The sequence below is a fragment of the Ictidomys tridecemlineatus genome, chromosome 1 (assembly GCF_052094955.1).
Source record: "Ictidomys tridecemlineatus isolate mIctTri1 chromosome 1, mIctTri1.hap1, whole genome shotgun sequence".
In the NCBI taxonomy this organism is placed as follows: Eukaryota; Metazoa; Chordata; class Mammalia; order Rodentia; family Sciuridae; genus Ictidomys; species Ictidomys tridecemlineatus.
In genome coordinates this window covers 243,295,034-243,319,128 of record NC_135477.1, presented here as the reverse complement: position 1 = coordinate 243,319,128, position 24,095 = coordinate 243,295,034, and the positions used below count along the sequence as shown (strand labels likewise).

Genomic DNA, 24,095 nt, shown 5'->3' with positions numbered 1-24,095 from the left:
CTTTTTTTTTTTTTTTTAAACAGGCTTACTTAGCTTCAAAATTTTCTCCTATTTCTAAAGAATCAGAGGTTAAACTCCATTTAAAAGCATGTGGGCATTAGAACTGGATAGAGGGTCATAAATTTGCTGTGTATGTGTTCAGTGGAAGTCATTCTAGGAAACGGCATCTCTGCTTGTCCTCAGGAAGAAAATTGGTCCTCCCAGAACCCATTTGCTCTCTTGATTTTAGCACTCAACAGAAGTTCAAAATATGACTCAGAAACTCAAATGAGGAGGAGAAACTTTGAGATGTGGTTCAATGATAAACTCTAGAAAATTTGTTATTTCTTCTCTCTATTCCCCCGGCCCCTCTCTCTCTCTTACTTTTCTTTCTTATTTTCTTTCTGTGGTGCTGGGGATTGAACACAGGACCTGTGAATGCGACTCAAGAGTTATACCACTAAGCTACACTCCAAGCTCTATCTCAGATTTTGGATGAGTGCACATATATTACCAGTTATGAAATGATTTTTGTATGTTGCAAGTAATGATGTGGATCATAAACCAAAGAATGGGTTCTTTGACTGCAGGTTGCATACCTCGGGGATGGGTTCATTCACGTAGACCCATTCTTCAGATCCTGGCTTCGGTAGTGGTGGTGCTATTGGAGTGGGTGATATGTCTGTAGAGTCGGCAGGTGATTTTTTTACTGGTGTCTTTCCTCCTAGTGATTTTCCTTCAGGAGAAAATTAAACATGCATATTAAAACATTTTGATACAAGTAGACGAACAAGACAGAATTCTTTCTAGTAAATAAATAAATCCATGATTGCCAGGGACCTTAGGCAATTCATTAACTATTTCTTGAGTTCCTTTATACAGTCTTACTAAATCAAAATCAAAATAAATATCTCATTCTCCACAGCCCCCAAATTAACCAATAAAACAAACAGTGATGAAATATTTTTTTAAGGCAATACAACTGCTCTCATTCAATTGGCTATTGAAAAACTTGATGTTTTATTTCCATTTCTGCTCTTCTATACTGAACATGTGGTTGTTATGAAATTTGGACTCTAGTGAAAATTGTGTTTCATTTCCTAGGGCAAATTAAACTCTCTGTCTGGGAAGAGAAAGGGGACAGCTAGAACAAGAGTGGTGCTGTTGGTGTCCCTGGGGTCCAGGGCAGAGGACAGGAAAGAAGGACAATCCAATTCTTAAGAGTCAACTGGAGGAGGTGGGGCAGGCAGGTGGGAAGAGGCCATTGCAGCTCCTGAACCTCCCTCCACTCCCTGCAGGTGACAGGGCTTCTAGGAAAAACTACTTTTCTTGCTGTAGCCAGAGAGTATTGATGGCTGAAGGTAGGTGCTACGCCATAAGTCTGGCTGAATCAAGGTGTGAGAAAAGAAGAAGGAATGAAAGGGAAAAGGGGGAAGGGAGAGCATGGGAAGCAAACAGAGGGGAAAGAAAGGAGAAGAAGAGGAGACAAGAGGAGGAAAAGAGGAAAGAGGAAGAGGTGGTGTATGTTCTAATTCAGAATTTGAAAAGACATCCACTTACCTGTATTGAGCATCAAGAAGAGTCTAGAACAATGGCAAGTTTATGGTCTGAATGACTTGTTCCTTGACTCAGAGAACCCCGATGTTCTCTGGGATCAAGGCTATTAAAGGTTAGAAATTCACTCAATTTTAATTCCTCTTACCTTCAGATTAATTATTGAGATGTTTAGATGCAGTTTATAGATGCCCATAATATAGGGAGTGCTTTCTTTGCCCAAAATATATTTTTCTAATGATTATTATTTAATGACAATGTTATTTAGAAAAGTAAATACATCTTCCACTCTTATGTTAGTTGAAAATACATGGACTATAAGTAGAGGAGAAATTGTCAATGGTGTCCTGTGGGCAGTTTAGGTCATTTTTACTTACACACACTTAAAAACAGTATCCATTACCATAGATCTAAAATTGTATCTAAATTTTTGAAAATGTAGAAAAATTTAAGAAAAATTTTGGGCATGTAATAACTAAAGATATTCAGTATGCACACACATATGTATATATACATATATATACACACATGTACATATATATATACATACATATATATGAGTGTGTGTGTGTGTGTGTGTGTATGTATATATATATATATATATATATATATATATATATATATATATATATATTGTATAGGAGGAGTTTTCATCCTTTGACCTAAATCTCTGGTGAAATAAAAGTGATATTTTTATTTCATCCTATGTCATATATATGTGTGTGTATAAATATATATATATATATATATATGTATATATATAATACACACATTTTAATATAAACACACAACACATATATGTATGTATATATATTTATAAAAAAAGAAAAGTGTAAAAAATGTGTATATACATACATATATATGTGTGTGTATATATGTGTGTGTGGGTGTGTGTATGTATGTATGTGTGTGTGTATGTATGTATATGTGTATATATTTATATACACACATATATATATATATATATATATACACACATATAGTATAGGATGAGTTTTCATCCTTTGACCTGAGTCTCTGGTGAAATAAAAGTCATATTTTTATGGTAACCTCAAGATAAATTTCTCTAAGCAGAAATCCTATGAAGGGCTTAGTAACTATAAACTTGGAACTACACTGAGTAGTCACTTTTTTTTTACACTTTTTTTCCCTTTTCTTAATAAATATCATGATTATTTAGTGAAAATTAAGAGAGATAGGGAATAGTTTTTGAACTATTTGGCTTTGAGTCTATGTGAGTTTTATTCAAATTTTTAACAATAAAAATGTTCATGGGAGGAAAGACTTGAAAGGATAAATATTGTGCACCACAGTGATGGGAAGATGTCACTTTTGAACAAAACCTTTGAAATCATCTTAAGTGCAACAAGGAACATTGCTTCAAAGGCTTCAGTTTCTAATAAGAAATTTGCTTTCACTTAAAAGATTGAATCCTTGAATGTGTGGTGTAGCTATTCCTCAAGGGTGAAAGATTTGGAGAATAAGTTTTGGCTAGTATGTTGTACAGGAAAATTTTAGCAACTTATTTCTTAAAATAAACTTATGGTACAATGCAGAAGCCCAAGGAACTAGAACAGCTAATAAAAATAAAGTAAAAAGAAAAATTTGATTTTAGGATACAGGATTTATTTAATCAATATTACAAATAAAGAAATAGTCAACCAAAGATGAAATGAGTGAGCAATAGGTTAGAGGGGAAAAAAATCAGTACCAACTTTATAAACACCTAAAAGTCAAGACCTGAAACAAAAATTTAAATAAAAAATTAAACAATTCTTAGGTAAAAATAAACTGTATTAACTGAGTAGGAGAAGACACTAAGAATTCAAAAATATTTTTGCATTTAATTAGTACTTCCCAGGGAGATTAGAGGATTGAGAGGTAAAAACTGTAGGAAGGAGGAAAAGATATGCAACATCTGATTTATTATTTTATTAAGAAAGGCATTATTGTTATTAATCTTTGGTTCTAAACTATTTCTAGTAGAACCAAATTTCATTAGTAGTTTCTCTAGGGAGGAGCCAGAAGTTTAGGTTAACAGCGATGGCTTTCTAATTGCCTTGGGAGTCAGCCACATTGGGCCAAAACTGACTTTTTAAAAAAATATTTTTAGTGTAGACGAACATATTTATTTATTTATTTATTTATCTATTTATTTATTTATTTTATGTGGTGATGAGTATTGAACCCAGTGCCTCACATGTGACAGGCAAGCACTCTAACACTGAGCCACAACCCCAGCCCCCAAAACTGACTTTAAACTAATAGCTAATGCTGATGGCTGCCTGAACTTCAAACAGAGACAACCAAAGCTGGTATTCAGGATGGCTTGGATAAGATTGAAATTTTAGCTTAGAAATTTAGTGGACTGAGATAATACAATCAGGAAGAGAAGATGGGCAGAATTAGGCAAGGAGCCAGAGACTGATCATGAACCAGCTTACTCTCTAGCTCACTATCAAGAAGCTGTGTGAAAAAGCTCATGTAAGGAAAGTTTCCTCTCCTCACTGTCCTGAAATTCATGTTGCTCCTCTGTGGAATTAGAGAGATGACATATGGACAACCAAAAAGCAATGAGATTGATATCTGATATCACTTACAAAACCTAGTTTTAGTATAATTATAATCAGTAATAAGTGAGGGGCTCTTCCTAGGTCAACTTTACATAGAATTCCACTTTCTATCCATTGTCTTTGGAAAATTGGTCTGGGTCCAATAACAACAACACATATTTAAGTTTACTGTAAGCCAGAATTGGTTCTAATTATCCCTTACAAATGTTTCTGATATTCCAGTAACTACAGTAGAGCAGTAAGCCTTGGGCCCTAATGTGGAGGTTCACAAACTTTAATGATCAACAGAATCCCCTGAAGATTTGTTAAAATACAAGTTGCTGGGCATCCCTCCTGGAGTTTCAGATTCAGTAGGTCTGGAGGTAGGCCGAATATTTGTATTTCTAATAAGTTCCCAGGTGATGCTGCTGGTCCAGCGCCAACACCTTAACAGCCACCGCTCTTGTAGATACATCTAGCAAAATCGATTTCATTTCAACTTTGCCTCTTTTTTCTATCTTCCACAGTATTTCAAATAAGTGAATTTAATGTTTTTAACACTGAAAGTACATTTTTTTTAGAGGCCCATAGCACCTATAATAACTGAAATTTAACTCAAGTTAGAAGGCAAGCACTGGAACAATACTAATGTGAACACGTGGAGCAGATCACAGGAACTAAACATGGTATTATTGTATTCCCAAGTGTTGGGTTGGTGAGAACTCTAGTCTCAACAGATACTCCCCAAGGGAGAAGAATTCTGCAAACAATATGCTTTTGGATTCTGCCTACTACATTTCTCACTCCCTGAAACATGCATGTTGACATAGAAAAAAATCCTATAATTAAAAACATTTAAACATCATGTAACTTAGCATTTTCTGAACTTATTTAGTATCTTTATTAGAATCCTAATTAGCATCTCCCATGTAAGACCATAGAGTTTTAAAAGCCATTGCTTTCTGAAGGACTATAAAGGGTCAATGGCAAATGGATAGAAGAGGCTAAGAAACGCTGTTAAGATTACCTAAATAGAATTGTGTATGGAATCTCAATGTTAAGATTTCAGGAGAGGAGGGGTAGAGATTGATCTACCATGCAGAGAAGAATATAAATGAGTCAACCAATATCAGAAAAGAAGGATGATTTTGAAGAAAGGAGAAAAGAGATAGTTGCTCAACTCACAAGAGATGCTTTATATATAATCATGATCAAATGTCCTGTGAGATAAATAGATAATCGATTAATAGTGTTCACCCATGGTGATATTAATTTCAAATATTAAAAAATAAAATAATGTTATTTCTCTTTATGAAGGAGAAAATCTTCTCTTATTATAAATGTCAAAATATTTCTTTGTGACAGATTTCTAAATTTTGATTGAAAGTTCATCTATTTCAAATATTACTTAATATTATAGAATAAGTAGTAGAATAAAAGCTAAATCTTTTGAGTTAGTGATATTGAGGTAAGTACATGGCTCCAATGTATGTATTTTACTGTTGTATTTGGGTGTTTGCTTGGAGTTTGTATTCCTTTAATTAAGAAGATGCTCTTATAACATGTGCATTATTGTGTCTAAATTTGATGATTTTGTACCTAGTAAGCATAAGTATACTAATTTGCTATTTTTGATGATTATATGATGATCCTTCATTTGTTTTTGTTTTTGTTTTTGTTTTTTGGATAACAATGAGCAAGCAAGGGGTAAATAATATAAAATGTGAAAACTACTCAGTTAATAAGTAAATTATTATATCATAAATTATTGCTCTTAGATTTGAATTAAAATTTTAATGTCCGTGTTAACTTACCAATCCACTCTAGTTCTATAGGCCTACAATCCTATAATCAGAGAAGGATGAGAGTCTCTTTGAGAATCATGATTTAAATGCCAAAACAACCATATTTTTTAGCACATCACTTTGCAGACATTGCACACTCTTGAACTATAATTGTGTTCAATTTGTGATGAACAGTTAAGCAAAGGCACACACTTCATGACAGTGCCATTTGAATGTAAAGAAGAACAGAAGCAGCTGACTGTGTGTATCCCCAACTGCATTTCAGCCTTTAGTTAATTGGCTACTTTATAGCAGCTTAACATAAATCAACTAACATGCCTTAGAGACTCGGGAATTTTTTTAAACAAACTATTAATTACTTTAAAATTATGTCCCCTTTATTGCAAAGAAACAGTTAAAGTAAGATATTTTTAAAAATGAAACAAGGGTGAAGGAAAAAAATGTAACATAAAATGGAAGGTCAAAATCAGGAGAGACAAGAAAAAGCAGATATTGAGATGTAGGTCCTTGTACAGACAGTAAACCTGAGCCAAAAATTTGGTTCTGAACTTCCAGACAGCCAAAATACAAAGGGAAATGCTGTCATTTTGGGTGCTAATTATATCATCATTCAGAGGAAGGAAATTTTTTTTTTAGTCCTTGATACTGAATAAAGTTTCTTACCTAGGATTTCATGTAGGGGTCACTGAACAATGTAGTGGGCATAGTATCCCCACAGAAATGTAATACAAGGTTATTGTGAGTATATCAAAGTTTACCTCCACTGTTATGTTCCACTGTAGAAGAAGTTTATGAGGACTTTATAAACTTTATCAGTGAAATCAATTTAATAGAAGGTCAAAGAAAACTCAGGGCAGTATGTAACTTTCTGATGGCAAAGCTTACTTAGCCCAAGGATAATACTAATGAAGATCGCTGATGAATGCATATTCTGCCTCTTGGACATTCTCTGTATTATTCCCTGCAAGCATCACTTTTCTTAGCAGGGCCCTTGCTAAAAGGCAGGATACACAAAGTTTGAGGCTATTTTCTTTGGTAAGGGCTTATGATTTACAAATGCCTGAGAGACGTAGTCAATGCATACTCATATATACTCCTAGATGTTTTCACTGACAGACTTGCACAATGTGGATTACATGCAATGATGTCATAGTTTAGATCTAAAATGCCCCTGAATATCATATACTTAAAGGTGAGGCTTTGGGAAAGTGATTGGATTATGAGGGCTCTGATCTCATCAGTGGATGGATTAATCCAGTGATGGCTGCATGAACTACTGGGAGGTGGGACATAGTTGAAGGAAGTAGGTTAGTGGGGGTACACTCTCTGGTCCCTTTCTCTCTCTCTCTCTCTCTCTCTCTCTCTCTCTCTCCTTTCTGGCTGCTATGAGCTGAGCAGGCTACCTCTGTCACACCTTTCTTCCATGGTGTTTCTGCCTTGGAGCCAGCCAACCATGGACTGAACCTCTGAAACCTTGAGCCAAAACAAATCTTTCCTTCGCCACCTTTGTCACAGTGATGAAAACCTGACTAACACAAATAGTATCTACCTTTTTCTGCTGTTCCTTTTCTTTTGGGTGCAGTTTCACCTTTCTTTCCTTTTCCTTCACGAAGAGCTTCTTGTTTACCACGTGGGGTTTCTAAACAAAATTCAACACACAGGTGTTACCGAGGACTTACTCCAATAGCTTAGGCTATGTGATTTCTAAGCAATCAGATAAATAGTTATATTTGTGAACCACACAAAATGGCTCGGGTCTGTTCTGTGAGTTAAAATTAACCTGAAGATAGAATGTGGAGCTTCTCAAATGATATCCCTGCTAGTATTTTTGTATTTCATCCCCCTGAGAAATTTATTCAAACTTTAATATTAACATCTGGTAATGAATACGATCATAATCCTCTGCAATGGAATTGTGGAGTTTTTAAACTTCCAAGTCCATTTGAAATGTGGGCTTATTCAGATTTATTTTAATAAGTGCTCTTCTATGTTGCCATACTGAGAACTTCAGTTCAAATCAATACTGCTGTTTGGTGGTGGAGCTCATAATAAGCCTCCAAGGGAGCGCAACTGTGATCTTTTCCAAATTGAATCTCACGTGTGTTTAAAGCAGATATAAAATGTAGAAGTATATAAAGCATAGAACTATATTTGAACAAAATTATGTTAGAGTTCAGTGTACTCTGCCTACTTTTCTACCCCATTCCATATTTTGTTGTTATTGTTTTAGGAATTAATTCCTCTTTTCATTTCAGTTTCTAAAAAATATTGTAATTGAATGTTTGAGTTGGGCATGTTCAGAAGCCTCAGACTTCACTTGGGAAAATTTCTCTTTTGAAGGAAAATTAAAATTATTTATATAATTTTTAAAAAAAACCTTCCAGAAACTTCTCTCCTTGAGCTGAATGGGCAGCACTCCTTGCTCTATTGAGGCCCATGAACAATGAGTGATGAACTATTGTTGGATACCAATGATGTACTATTGTTGAATAGCAGTAATTAGGCCTCTAGAGATTAATCTTTTCAAACATTATTTAATGATTAAGTATTAGCACTGCTTTTGGTGGAAAAAACAGACAGGTACAATCAGTCTTTGAAGCAACAATAGATTTATTATTCCTCCAATGCAAGAAAACAATTTTAAAATAGCAAACAATCTTGAGAAACTTAAGGACTGAACTATGTCATAATCAGAAACATGAGAGATCAGTTTTAGAGAACAGCTCAAATACATTGATACTCTGATTGAAGCCAGTTGACGGGGTGGAAGGGGTGAGTAGAGTCAGGGCTATAGCTTAAAGAACCATATTGGATAAATCCAGGTTAATTTACACACTATGAAAACTGTCTTTCTCAGCTCTGAATAGCATTTTCAAGATTTTTATTTTTTTTTCTCCAGACATTTGAATTGTATTTTAAATTCCTACTAAGGTAGTAGAAAAAGGATGCATATTTAAGGATGTATACTTAATTCATGGCTTTGTATTTTATTGTCATATGGTAAAAACTTTTTTTAAGGTCTGTGAATTTTGCCTTTAGTTAAGCTTCTATTGTGGGAGTGAAATTATCTTTAATATACCATAAATTTTCAAATTTCCTTGCTTAGTATGAATAAATTTATTTTTTAAAGGTTCAGACTCATCTAAAGTCTCCATGAAGCCCAAAGATTTGGAGTTTAGAAGTTCATTATGACACAACCTTAAGACTAGGTAGACTTGTGTAAGTGAAGTGCATGGCCACTCATTTGTAAAGTGGAAACCAGAAATTAGAGCCAGGGCTGTTTTACACAAACATCCTACTGATTTAGACAATGATCAAACACTTTACTTTTGTCATTATATTCATTGTCTATCACATGCTCCTTAGTAGTTAAGAATATAAAAGGAATTCAAACTAAAGAATATTCTCTATGAAGACTTTCATCTATAGAACCATAAATACAAGTTTACTGAGATGTCAGATATTTATTTCTTTCCTTTGATAACCACATAACCCTGAAGATTCACATTCAGACAAATTCTAGTCTCTAATGGATGCTATTGATTGGTTCCCTTATTCTTATAGACATCTGGCTATGTTAATTCTCATTTTATTAAGACACTCTCTTTACATCAATGTAACTCTATGGTTCAGCAAACAATTGTCCTCTTGATCTGCCCTAAATTACTTCTTCTTCTTCTGTAATTTTTCTCTTCCTGACTGTGGTCTTATTCTCATCAGCTGGCCTGAGTGTGATGAGTTCACATTCCTTGCTAAACAGTGAAGACCCTGACCATTTTATCCATGGTGTTCTTGGCTAGTGAGGGTAGTTTTTGTTAGGTGGAGTGTGGTTCAGTGGTGGGGCTTGTGTTCAGCATGTGAGAAGCCTTGGGCTCAATTCCCAGCAGAGAAAGAGTGAGAAAGAGGGAGAGAGTGTGTGTGTGTGTGTGTGTGAGAGAGAGAGAAATAGTGATTCTTCTACTTCCACCTGAGTGTAGATCTTTGTTTCTCATAACTGAAGTTGCCAAAGTCTGAATCCACATAAACAGACTGGCACTCTAATTTACACTTCTTTTCTAAGCGAAAATAAAGCACTGGCAACCAGATTATACATCACCCTGTCAGTCACCTGATTGTGGTTTTCCTTTGGTAGGAGTAGTTTTCAAAGGCTCTTTTTCCTTCTCTTTTTCTGCCTCAGGAGGAGGTGGGGGAGGAGGCGGGGGTGGAGGCTCTGCCTGGGCGGCTGCTGCTTTTTTCTCAGCTTCCTTTTCTTCTAATTTCTTTTCAACTTCAAAAAGATGATAAGAATGAACCTTCATTAGGGATTCCAGACACTCACTACTTCACTTGAACCAAGAGAAACTGAAATTAATAGGAAATTACACTTAATGATTTAAGGTCGATTTGTGTTTTAGGGCTCTCTCTCTCAATCATCCAGTCCTGAAAGCCAAGGTTTTAGTCTTTCATTACCTGGTCACAAATAGGGTTTTCTCTTGCCTTTTGATGGGGTTTGAAGTGGTAGAGGTGGTGCTGATGGAGGTGGTGAGGGTGATGGGGTGTGCGTGCATGTGTGTGTGTGTGTGTGTGTGCGGGCGCATGCATGTACACAGAGCAGCTAAAAGGTTTGTTGAATAGGTGCCAAATGGAAATGTAACAAAGCAAAACTAGTTAATAAAAAGGAATGAAAAAATAAAGAGCTATCTCACAGTTTCTAGTGGAAAAACAAGGTAAAAGAGGGATAAAAAGAGAGTTAAAAGCAATGTGATAGAAGAGGTGGGGGTTGGGAGGAAATGGAAGAGGAAAAGAATGCGTGGAAATGCATATCAAGTGTTTAGAACACTGCATGGTGCATACATCCTGAATTAAAACTGAGCTATTAATTCATATAAATTCATTCATGTCATGACTTTTTTTTTTTTTTTTTTTGGATAGTGTCTCACTATGTTGCCCAGCTGGTGGTCTTGAACTCCAAGGCTCATATGATCCTCCTGCCTTGGCCTCCAAGTAGCTGGAACTACAGGCCTGTGCCACCATTCCCAGCCATGCAAAGGCTATTTATGGAATCTATATCATCTCTCAAAGAAAAGCAAGGGATACAACTCTAAAATAATCTGACTATTAAGTACTATTACAAACAACACTAAGCACAGGTCTGGTTGCTGGAGATACAACAGTAAAACAGAAAAATCAAAGCCCTGGTGAATTTTGTGCTCTGGAGGTCGTAGGCAAACCATCAACATGATGAATAATTTAATTTATACAAAAGGTTGGAAGGTAATATTCCCTAGGAAGAAAAGGAACCGAAGAGAGGAAGGTGGGTCAGGAGTGTGCTGTAGGATGTTGTTTTAAGTTTTACATAGGGTGCTAAGCTGCGTGGGTCCACTGCTAAGCTGACATTAGAGTAATATATGAAGAAAGTCATGAAATGACTTGTAGATACATGATGGAGGAGTGTTCTAGAGCAGAGGAGACGAGACAGCCAGCCTGGGTGCTTTGAGGACTGGAACGTGGCTGGCCAGGTCTTTCCAGGTTCCCAGCATTGCTGAGGCCTTCTGCCTGTCACGATGCAGTTCACCCTTCCTGGCACAGCCCCCTGACCACCTCAGGCTCTGCAACCCTCCAGACCACAGGTGCCCACTCTGAGACCACTGGTCCACTGGTGAGGAATCCCTGATTATAAAAGTAATGCATAATTACTGTTTTAAAACCCAAGAATTTAGAAAAATATGTAGAAAGGGGATTGTCTGTGAAATCTTCTACTTAACAATATATTATGGTCATTTTTTCATGTTGAAATATATACAGAAGCACCACAATTTATTTTATTTTTAACTTAATCAGGGTGTTTAATATAAAGCACTGGATTAGATAAGCACCTATTGCTTTAATAATAAAATATTTGCTATATAGTTATTAGTAATTAACTAATTAACTTGTAAACCCTACATTGATAGTTGCCCCTTTTAATGCCATCAGTGGTCTGATTATGTTCCAGAATTTAACATTTTAGGAAAATGCTAACTTTGGACCTGATGGCTGGCAAAAGCAAATGGATTCTAGCCTGCAGCTTTGAGCCTTTACAGGGTGGATTAATGTTGGTCTGGCTTCCCCACCAAGACTTCCAAGAGGGGCTGTCCTCCCTCCTCTCAGTCTGGTGTCTGTCACATTCTAAGCCTCTCAAAATACTCTATGGATTTGTTTTTGTTTTGATGGAAAGCCTCTCCCTGGTGTGTGTTTGTGAGCAGATGTAGGAGCTTCTGAGTCCCTGTATCCCCATGGTGGCAGGGGCTTATGCTGATGAACTGCTTTGGTGTTAGTTCACTGATACATTATGATAGTTAGGTCATAGTCAAATGATAGGAGTAAGTAAAACTACTAAGGCAACTTCAGAATCCTTCTGATCTTATTTGACCATTTATTATTACACAAAAAATGTGGTTGCTGATATAATTAGGGGAAATTGATATAAAAAAATTTTTTATCAAATCATTTTTCAGAGGTAAAATTCCAACGGAAGTGTTGCATTGAACTGAGTTAAAACCTCTTTCAAATAAGTTCCATTAATATATGAAAAGGTAATGGGAAATTTTTATTTGTTAAATGAAGGAGGAAGAAAGTCTAGATGGGTTAATGTAAGGGCAATATACCACAGAAGACAGCTAATAAAGAAGAAATTAATAATCAATAAATTCATACCAAAATAAACACATTTGGAGGAGCTAAGTGCCTACTACTTCCATCCTAAAAAGAGAATTCACATACTGTTACCTTATAATGCTGAAGTTTAACAAATTAAATATTTACTCTTCTCTATTGCATCATTAATTTTTAACTTTTATTTACAGAAACTTAATTGACAAATAAGATTATATATATTCAAAGAATACAATATGACTAGCATCCTTAATTTTAAGTCTGCTGTTTCTTGTTTTTAAAATGAAAACAATACTGTCAGCAAAATGACCTCTTGGATTACATTAATTTTAATGGAAGAGAACTAGTTTATTCAAACACATATGCAGCAGAAAACTAAAGTTAGAGGCAGAATACATTTGTAGAGAGTAAAACTCAAAAACAAGAGAAAACTTTGCAATTATACCCTTGTTTCTTCTTAAACTCATGAAAACTACTTATTTAAGTTACATAAAGAAATGTAAATACCTTTGTTCCTTTTTTTCACAATTTCAGTTGACAAAATGTCTTTCAGTTTTTGATATAAAGATTCCTTATCTATTTCAGCATTAACTTTTATCAAAACATTTTCTGTCTCTGAAAACCATTGCTCCAACAAAGGCCAGTTGTCCAAGAAGCTTATAATTCTGCAAAATCAAAATGTTATATGAATATATTGAAACATCTGAGTAAAGAAACAATAATTATGATATTATGATTTATTTGACATGCATAATGAAAATACAGACTACTAATATAGTAATCTTATATATAATCTTATATATAGTAATCTTCTATGAACCTTGTTATGGTTTGGATGTGAAGTTTCCCCCAATGACTCATGTATCGAAATTTCTGGTTCCCAGTGCAGCAGTATTCAAGGGTGGGCTTTAGGGAAGTGATTGGACCATTAGGCCACTAACCTCACCAAAGGCTTAATCTATCATAGTGAAGTGGACTGTGTAGAAGGTGGGGAAAACTATAGGCAGTGAGGCCCAACTAGAGGGATGTCCTGTAGGGGTATATCTTCTCCCCAGCCCCTTCCTCTCTTGGGCTTAATGCATCCCGGCTGCCATGAGCTGAACAGCTTTCCTCTGCCATGCCTTTCTGCCAAAGATATGAAACCAATCAACCATAAACTGAAACCTCTGAGACCTTAATCCCAAATAAATCTTTTGTCCTTCCAAGTTGTTTATGTCAGGTATTTTGGTCACAGCAAGGGGAAGGTGACTAACAAATCTGAAAAAACAACTTTGAGAAGTATATAGGGAATGGAACATTATTGAATTTAGATTAAAGAAATTATTCAATACCATTAAGACATATTTTGAGATACATATAAGAATAAAAGAAGATTTGAAAATGTCACCGATTCAGGAAATCTTTAGTGTACTTTAGTTCTCTATTTTAAAATCTAAGAAACATCATCTGCATTAATAAGAACAACACTGAGTATTCTTATGATGGTAGTCATAGCCTGATCCATCCATGACATCTAATTTTTTCTTAGAGATTGAAAGTGAAGAGGGTTTTGAGTAGGTATAGATGGTTCAGACTTATTTTCTTTCCTGAAAAGAATTCTTGGAATTATTCTTGAAACTTTTTTATTCCCAGACAGGATATAGCCTTAATATATGGCTTAAATTACTCTTCTCTGGCTCACTTCATATTTTCAGACTTCTCAATATTTCATAAAATTATCTTTTTGTTCAAATTTTTCCAAAGTAAAATTGTACATAACCAGAAGAATGTCACCAACTTCTTTTTTAGCAAAACAGAAGTGCCCTTAGAACTACACTCTGTAGTCTGATACCTAGCTCTCTGAAGTCCCATGATCTTCAATGGAATTTCCTTAATAGGTTAGAATGAGTTCTATATAATTAACTTATAAGTTCATGTAACCACTCTGTGAAATGTTGCCTATTGAATTCTTTCCCCAGAGTATAATGACTTATGCTCTGAATATAAAATCTACCACATAAACATTTCACTCAACACTAAAACCACTTAGTTTTATTTTACCTGTAAAAAACTGAATGCCAGCCTGCATGACTAAGGCCCTGGGTTTGATCCCCAGCACCAAAAAAATAAATAAATAATAAAAAATAAAAAAAGAAAAGAAAGAAAAAAAGACAGAAAGAAAGAAAGAAAGAAAGAAAGAAAAAAAAACCTGAATGCCAGGAAATAATTATTTTTTCTACATGTGATGATTTCAAAGTGGGTAATTGTCAGTCTGTTCAAAGGGCAAGGAACAATAAGCAGGGCATTTAGTTTAAAACTAACCTATGTTGTATCTGGTCCTTTAAGTTCTGGTTCACATCCTTATCTTGGTTTTCAGCAGCTCTGGGTTGACCAATATCTTTGTGAGTAGTTTCATGTGCAAATTCTTCAGCTATGGTATAAAAATAATTACATAATTTTCTAAACCAGTCAAGTTGCTACTTACGCTAAAATATACTAGTGCAAGATGCCAATTGATATGGTCCAGTCTTTGGTCCAATATTCCTTAAAATATGTTTAATAAAATGTTGAAAGAATACAGTTTTGGAATGAGAATTCAAATTGTTCTTGGAAATCGGAGAAAATGGGGTAAGACATTAAAAAGGAGCTATAGTTTCAAAGTAGAGGATCTTAGAATTGACTATGGATAAGATTTCCGAATATCCTAAATTAAGGCAGATGATAGGAGGAAAAACATGAGAGGAGTTTATTTTAACTCACAGCTTCAAGCTAAACCTAAAAAGAAGAAAACAAATGATCTGTGTCCTTTCACTGCATGTTGAAAATTAACCATCAAGACCACACCATATTCTGCTTTTAAAACCAATCAAGCAGCAGCAAAACCTCTTTTTGAATTATCCTCTGATCCCAGCACTTTGCTCGCTTCCCATTATCCTACTTCTCTGTAGTCAATGTAGGTACATTAGTACATGACTTATGAGTCTTCTCCCTTAAAACGTCATTATAAAGTACTCTGGCTCCTTGCATTCCTGGGCTATTTGGCAAGTGCCGTCTGCCCATGCTGTGAGTAGTTTAGGGGGTCTGTCCCAGGATGAGTCCTTTTAATTTTGCTGAGGATCTGTAACAGCTTAATAAACCTTTGATTTCAGAGATATCTTCCTCTCAAAAACAAAAAGTCTGATTTAACATTATGAACAGGTGAGGAGGAAAACTGATGATGGGTCATGAGGGATGACAAACTTGGAATAAAGAAGAATCAATGCTATGAAGCAAAAATTAAGAATGAGATAACAAGATAGCCATAAAGTTAAATGCACATACAATTATTTTTGACATTATATTACAATACCATAAAATAAATAATGTTTTTTTCCTAGATTCATGAGTTCCTTCTCTTTAATAGACATAAAAAATAGATCACAGGGACAAAAAAACAAAATGGCCTCGACATCTCTTATTGTGTCCAGTTCTGGATAAATGGCACAAAATTCAGGACACTCATAATATCAGAACAATTGGAAATGATAAAGAGAAAAGAAAGCCTTGAACTAGATTAAAAAGAATTAGAGATACTCAAAGCAAGAGAGCACCGAAGGATGAATTTATGACATTCAAGAAAATGAAGGACCTTCACAAGTACAGTAATCAGTTGTTCCCCTTCTATATTCATGATAGAACAAGATGAATTGGATTTAGAATACAGGATAATGTGCATGCATTTTTTTTGGCTATTTATAAAACCCACTACATCTAAAGGCAGGAAAGAAAGCCTGGAACTACATTAAAATAAATTAGAATTACTCAAAGCAAAAAAGCACTGAAGAGTGAATTAATAGCATTCAAGATAATCAAGGGCCATCACAGGGTATAGCAATCAGTTGTTCAGAATGGGTGATTGAAGAAAATCGTGGGATCTCTTCTTAGGAGATGTTATCATGCACCATCTCATGGTCACTATTTCATATTCGTCAAATGGATTCATTCCTCTCTCTGCCAACACTGCCCAGTCATTGCCCAGTCCCTTCTTTCTTCTTCCAGCACCCATTACCGTGGCCACTGTAAATCCTACCACAAACTCTGGTTTGAACAACACTCTTGTGTAACTGCTAAATCTTTCCAACAGCATCTGGTTCCTGAATTCCTATATTTTCTTCCCAAATTGGCTGGTGTCTTTATTTTTTAGAAAGCCTAAACTGCACAATTGAACACTTCAACTTCTCTCCCCATCTAACCACTCCAATTTCTGTGTTCCTCTGCTACCCAGGCTTAGATTATGGTCCCCTCTCTTCCCCTACGTAGATTGGGGACATCTATGGTAGACCTCTAGGAAAATAATACATAACTATAACTAATACATAACTGATTTCCTGCCTCAAAAATCATCTGAGGTCTTTCATATATATGCACCTTTTCCTAAAGTAAAGAGAGAGAAGGAGGGAGATCAAAAACAAACTACCATGTCACCATGCTTTCTTTCCAGATGAGCTTCTTGGTAGTTATCTCCACCCACACACTCTACTTACACACCTCCTATTTGTGCCTCAGCCTACTGAAATCCATTACCACCCCCATCCCTGCTATTGCCAATGAGATAGTTCTCATTCTAGTCATGTAAAATGTCAAAGCCAGTGGACATGTTTCAGTCTTTATCTTATTTGATTTCTCCGTAGCATAAATAGGTAGAATTTAGCACACAGTTCTTAAATGCTCTTAAACATACTATGTTATTTTGTATTTACAGCAAAACCTGTAAAGCAAGATTTGGGTTCTATAATTGTCCCCAAACTGCATAAATTTGTATGTAGTAGAAAAGGAATTTGATTCTAGTCATTTTGATTCCAGATTTTGGATTTTTTAAATTTTCATACTCTTCATTCAGTTGTATCTGCCAAAAAAAATAATCTATACATAAATAAAGAGTTTGATGAATTCCAGAAACTGACAGTAGTCAGCATCCAGAGCAAGAAACAACCGTATCATCCCTGGAAGCCCCTCATGTCTCATTTCAGTCACCAATGGCTACAAAGGATGAGCCTGACCTTCTACTACCTGTCACCAAGTGATGTACACTGCTTCCCTTCTCAGACTCATGATCCAGGGCCAGAAGCACTGGCTGACCAGCCTGAGCAGCCTTTGCTCTTCATTTCTGACACCATTCTCTTAACGATGTCTATCTATCTCCTTAGGTCCTTCTGGTCTTCTGCCTGTTGGCTTTGGTTTGGACCATTGCTCTCTGCCCAGCCCTAGCTGGATTGATGTTCTGCAGTCCACCTGGCTTTGGATATAATGTGCATCTCTGTGATGTTGTTCTTCAGGCTTCTCCTAGTACCCCAAGCATTGCACACTGCACTGGATCCTAGTGTCTGGGTTCCTACACCCTGGCTCAGGCTGATCTGGGAGGGAGTTTGAACAATACTTGTTTTGAAAATCTGTCTTCTTTTCTTGGGAGACAGTATGCTCCCTGACTTGCTTTCCCTCTAGCTGTTGCTTCTAGATAGTCTTCCTTTGTTCTCCACGTTAAATTATGATGTTTTTGTGTCAGTATGGATCTTTTTCTTATGCATTCTTCCTACATGATTCTGTTCACCTTAAAATCTTTATACTTCCCTCCTGATATCTAGAGCCATTTATAGAATTGTTTTCAGAATATCCTAGCTTAATTGTCCCACAGGCATTTCAAGATCAACACAATCCCAAAAGAAATTCTGAGTGTTTTTTTTTTTCTATATTATCTAAGTGAATGGTATCACCATTCAAAAATCTGGGCAAACTGGAAACAAAGTCATCCTGGTCTCCCCAAGTTTACCCCCTAAATATCACTTGCATCTGATTGTTCCTCCTTTGCCTCTTGCTGTTGTCTTAATGTATTTGTTACTTTCAAAATGGTAATATTTAACTTGTGTAATTGCTTCCAATCTCACTCCTTTTCTGATTCATCATCCACCCTGCAGCCAGAACTATCATTATAAAAAGCATATCTAAATGCAATAGACCTGTGTTTAGTGTCATAGGGTGGCTTCACACAGTTTCAGATAAAGTCTGAACAACTCAATTTAGTGCCAGACTCTTAACTGGTCCCCACCTACTTTCCAGCAGACCTTGGTATAGTCTCTCAGTCCTAATGAGGTTCTTGCTGTTCTCTGAATAAACATTTTGTGCTCACTAGCTAAGTTATGCAAATGCTTCCTCTTTAGTTTGCTCCTTGTTTTGGTTGGGCTAACCTCTCCCCATGCTGGGCATCTCTGTTATAGCATATAACAAACCACATTATCTAATTAAGTTTATTTTTCTTCACATTATCCCATAAACTATGGAGAAATGGGGACTAGCCTTTCATTTCTATGTGATCAATGCCTGACACCTTATAAATATTAGGTAAATATTTACTATTTACCATTTTAGCCCCCATCAATGTGTCCTAGTGCTGTCCAATAGGAAGAAAACATTCTGTGTCAGTGCTGTCAATCTGGTAGCTACTAGCCACACTGGTTCATAAATTGTGATAGGTGTGACTGAAGAACTGCATTTTTCATTTATTTGTTTAAATTAATGTAAATAGGCACATGTGACTAGTGGCCACCATGCTGGACAGCACAGTTCTATGTCATAATCCCTTGGTTCTTTATCTACAATTTTCACCACACTCTTTGGAGGCGGGACCCATTTTTCCTTTATAGGTCTATCACCAGTGTCTAGCAGTGTCTGGCACTTAGTAAGCGTGGATATAAATTAAATGACTGTGTCAATGAACAAGATACTTTAGAAGAAAATCCTTTTATCTGTCTAAAATAGTTTAGGTGGAATTTTGCTTTCGATAAAGGAGAACATTAACAAAAAGATCTTTTAAAAATCATCACAATTTTAAATTCTAAGAAAGAAAAATCTCAAGATGAAATAATAACCTTTTTATACTTTACATATTTGAATATGAAAAGTGCAGATGGATTTTCAAAGTTGAAAACACTGTTGCACAATTTTTTTAAAAAAATATATATATGTATTTTAGTTGTAGGTGGACACAATACCTTTATTTTATTTATTTTTATGAGGTGCTGAGGGTCGAACCCAGTGTCTCACATAAGCTTGGCAAGCGCTCTGCCACTGAGCCCCAGCTCCAGCCCTGCACACTCAATTTTAAATCCAATGAAAGGAGGTTCTGTGTCAGGCATCTGCCAGAGTGAGATGCCTGCAGTCAGCCTGTAGTTCTCCTTTAGTTGCAGGCTTGACCTTGGTGCTGAATGCTAACAGTCAAAGTCAGAGGCAAATATGCTCAGCTAGATAAGTCTTTGAAAGACTGAAATGGATTCTTTCTTACAATTGTACTCACTGAATTAGAGAACAAATAAAACCAACAGTTTTGATTGTAAAAAAAAAATGTAAAAAAAATAAAGCTAGAGCAAAATAAGAGAGAAAAAGGAAGGAGATCCCATCAAAACAGGAGGGAGATCAGTGAGCCAGAGGAAGGAGATAGAGAGGGTGGGAGGAAGGACAGGAAAAGGGAAGAACTACAGAATGAAATTTACCAAATTATACCCTGAACATATATAACTGTACCACAGTGAATTCCACCTTTATGCATATCTATAAATCAGCACTTAAACAAACAAACAATAAATAGAAGGAAGACCAGTAGAGGAAGGGAACAGTGGGCGGGAGGAGAGGAGGGAAAGAGGAAGTACTGAGGACTAAAATGGAGCAAGTTACAGTCCATGCCTGTGTGACTATGTCAATAAACCTCAATATCACTTTTAACTATAATGCTGTAATAAAATGTTTTAAATGGAGTCTAAAAAATAAAAAGGTGTTGGACTTACCCATAATATCATTCTTGCGACTCAGTGAGAAAGCATCTGAAATATCTAATAATATGACAAAATCAAATGCAGACGGGGGAGGAGGTACTTCTTTGGAAGCTGTAGGATCAACAGCCAGTGTAGATATTTGTGTTTTCTTTGCCTCCTTTTCTATGAGGTTTCTGTTGCAGCCTGTGAGAGTTTCCTCCAGAAGCTGTGCTTGGTTCAATGTCATTGGAAAACCATCAAGGATCCAGCTTTGATCTATAGGTAACTCACTAGATCAAACAGAACAAGGCATTAACATTTTGACAGACACAAGTACTTTACAAATAATAATACAATGATCCTTGCTTTTACCTTTCCTTCAATTCCACAATAACCTTCTACTGCAAGGATTTCATTACTTTACAATTAAAAGATATTTCTACATAACTTCCTATCTTTCACAATTTTGAAGATTTATTTTAAACACATTCATCTCCTTAATGTTATGTAGGAATTGCATTTTCTAGATTGTGTTCATAGACTCTTCTGCTTTGGCACCTCAATATCCTATCTGTACAATGGATGACAACATCCCTCACAGGATGAACTAAAAGCGTCCATTTAATAAACCTAGCCCAGAATTCAGCACATACTGACTATTCACACTGTCAACCCAGAGAGTTCTTCCTACCCCTCCAGCTCCTGCATGGGCATAACAGCCTGATCTCAACTCCTTTACCTCTCATTCATTTCCCCATACAAGAAAAACATTCTCAATTTAGAAAAATTCAAGTGAGTTTTTAAAAAATTTCAATCAGGTTCTAAGTTACTGAAGGATGAGAAGCATTTCCTGGATTTGTCCACTCAGCACAATGCCTTCTACAGAGAATTCCAAGAATTATTACTTCAGTTTGCAACTGGAAAATAATGCAAAAATGACATTGACTTCAACTTTCTTCTAAAACCCTAAATTATACAAAATTGAGATTTTGGACGTTGAATTGAAAGTTATGGTTTCACTTCATTCTCTGTTAGAAGTCATATAACTAGTAGAATCCCCTTTCCAGAGATTTCTAAGTCTGCTTTAGTGCCTGTATGTGATCCTTCTGATCATTGTCAAGGAAAAAGTACAAAAACTAAGCTTCAAAGATTTCATTACTTGTTCAAAGGTATAAAACTGCAAATAACCCCGAATCCAGTGATTCTTGCACAGTATCAAACTTCCTTCAAGTTACCATCTGTTTTCCCAAATTAGGTAATGAAGAGCAGGAAAAGACTGCACTTTACTATTCCAGAGTGTGGTAAAACATTTTGCGTTAATTGGATTTATTGATTCATTGGCCTAAGAGAGAAAAGATAATTTCCTTGAGTACCTTTTGAGGGCCAGGGTTCCCACCATCCTAGGAGTCTCCTCAGAGAGAGGAGGAGGTCATGGCCACACCGTTTCAGCTGTGGAGTGGGGACATCAGATGCTCGGGAGTCAGGAGACCTGGGCTTTGGCTCAGGCTGCATCACTAGCCAGCTGTTTAACTGGAACAGCTTAGTCCCTTTCCTCACTGTGTTAGCTCAAAGGATTTCAAACTAGTGACCATCCTCTAGAGGGACTGCTGGGACATGGGGCATTGGGATGGTGGTGGGGTGAAGGATGACAGAGTCATGGCAATGCAGTGTAGGTCCTCTAACTCTATTGAAGCCAAAGATCTGCTTTATGTTTGGTGCTTTCAATTCCATTGTTTTCGTTGAAAAAAAATTCCATGGGTAAAATTATGCCAGTTTTAAGAAATCTTTGTGTGTGTGTGTGTGTGTGTGTGTGTGTGTGTGTGTGTGTGTGTGGTGGTGGTGGTGGTGGTGGTGGGGTGTACCAGGAATTGAACCCAGGGTGCTTAACTACTGAACCACATCCCAGCCTTTTAATTTTGAGACAGGGTCTTGCTAAGTTGCTTAGGGCCTCGCTAAGTTGCTGAGTGTGGCTTTGAACTTGGCAACACTTCTGCCTCAGGCTTCCAAGTTGCTGGGATTACAGGTCTGTGTGCCACTGTACCCAGCTAAGAAATCTTACAAGTATTAGAATGAGGCCCCTCCAGCCCTGACAGCAGCCCTATGTTCCTATTTATAAATGTATCATATCTGAAGCAACTTGAATCTTCAATGTGGCCTTTTAAGAAAACACTGAGGAGTTCATTCCAGGTACATGGTAAACCTTCTTTAATATCTCCTTCCTTGTTTGTCTTAATGCTTCCCACATGGCACAGAGAACCGATTCTATTTCCTCACCTACTCCAAGCTCTCCAACACATTCACAGGAACCTACGGAACTCTTTTTTTTTTTTTTTCCATCCTGCTTGGCCTTATTTTTTTATCATATGGATCAACTGAGCTCCAATGGTTTCTTTTAATTTCTCTCTTTTCTGTTTTAACAAGGAAGGGTAAAGAGAAGCCTTCCTCCTTAAAAAGGATTATATTGAATCCAAACTGACAAACTAATTTGATATTCTGTTTCTTTATCTTCTCCCATATAGGATCTCTGCACACACAGAAGTATGTGGATATTCTTCTGGTCAGTGCCCCCACTGCTGTCCTGCCCAGCACTATTTAGTTTTGGATCCCAACTCCTAACGTCTTTCCTTGAAACACAAATTGAGGAAGTGCAGTTACCTGATTTCTTTTCTCCATAGTTTGTCCCTTAGCTTTTTCAATTATCCTGTCTCCTTGATTTCCCCAAAAGTAATAGAATCTGGTCTGTTTTTACATTTAGGTGAAAAAAGTCAAGGTTGATGAGGGGAGGGAGTGAAACTAGGCATGCAAACCTATGTAAATTGACCTTACTGTAAATTTTAAATCACTAGATATTAAAAGCAAAAAAAAACTACATTACTATATTACTACTGATATATATTTGTTCAATAAAGAAAATGTTAAATAGATACAAAAGAAAAAGAAAGCAATACATACTTAATAGCATTTACCATGATGTTAACTAGCAATTTGTCCGGAATGCTCTTTCCTTTTTTCAACAACTGCTCTGATTTTGCACCAAGCTGAGCTCGCACAGACAGCTGTGAAAAGAATCGATGATGGAAAAATACAGCTTATTTAAAAGTCAGATTCAAATGGCTTGGAGGAGAAAGCACTTAAATGGTCATGCTCCCTGAGGAAGACTCTGAGCATTTAACACAATTCTGGAGTCAGGGAAGAATTTAAGGAACATTTGTACATTGAATATGAGACTCTTCTTTTGGGGCTCCCTTCCTTCCATCATATTCCTCTTTAGTATTCAGCTGCTCTGGCATCCTGAGCATCCTCCTCCAATACTTTCAATCAGAATGGTAGAGCTTTCTGAGTGAGCACTAGTCATTTCATGCACAGGGGGTGTGCCCTTGGGGGAATCTGCATCTACACAGCTCTTGCCTACTGTAGTCCTTGTCTTTCACTGCCTGGATTTTGCTGCTTGCTTGCTGGCTGCTTTGATTTTTTCTGTTTTCCTCTGGTCTGAATATCATTAGCTTTTTTATTTGTCCATCATATATAACTACCATTTGTAGGAGGGTTAGTTCAATACAAGCTATGTGGTATTCCTGAAACAGGGACTTCCCTAGAGTCCATTCTTAATTTAGTCACTAGAATCAGTATTTTATATCAAATGATATTATATCTCTCTCAACATCCTTTCATGCCAAATAGTATGATAATTCCCTGGAAGTCCCCAATTGGCCTGATTCTTGGGTCTTCTCACTCATCTCTCTAACTTTATCGCTAACTACTCTCTTGCCCTCATGGACAGACACCTTCTAACTAAGGGCTGTTGTCCAGTG

At 36.3% G+C, this 24,095-nt stretch overlaps 1 protein-coding gene across 2 annotated transcripts in view; it reads right to left on the bottom strand.

Annotated features, from left to right (window-relative positions):
* The window catches only part of Spef2 (sperm flagellar 2), a 170,560-nt gene that overhangs the window by 67,119 nt on the left and 79,346 nt on the right, over window positions 1–24,095 (bottom strand). For both annotated transcript variants that reach the window (XM_005325639.4, XM_040272637.2), the window contains exons 17-23: window positions 23,236–23,339; window positions 20,317–20,573; window positions 14,825–14,933; window positions 13,031–13,188; window positions 9,999–10,157; window positions 7,440–7,529; window positions 579–715 (exon numbers count right to left, since the gene is read on the bottom strand). In XM_005325639.4, coding sequence (XP_005325696.2) covers window positions 579–715; window positions 7,440–7,529; window positions 9,999–10,157; window positions 13,031–13,188; window positions 14,825–14,933; window positions 20,317–20,573; window positions 23,236–23,339 — 1,014 coding nt within the window. The remainder of the gene's footprint in view (window positions 1–578; window positions 716–7,439; window positions 7,530–9,998; window positions 10,158–13,030; window positions 13,189–14,824; window positions 14,934–20,316; window positions 20,574–23,235; window positions 23,340–24,095) is intronic.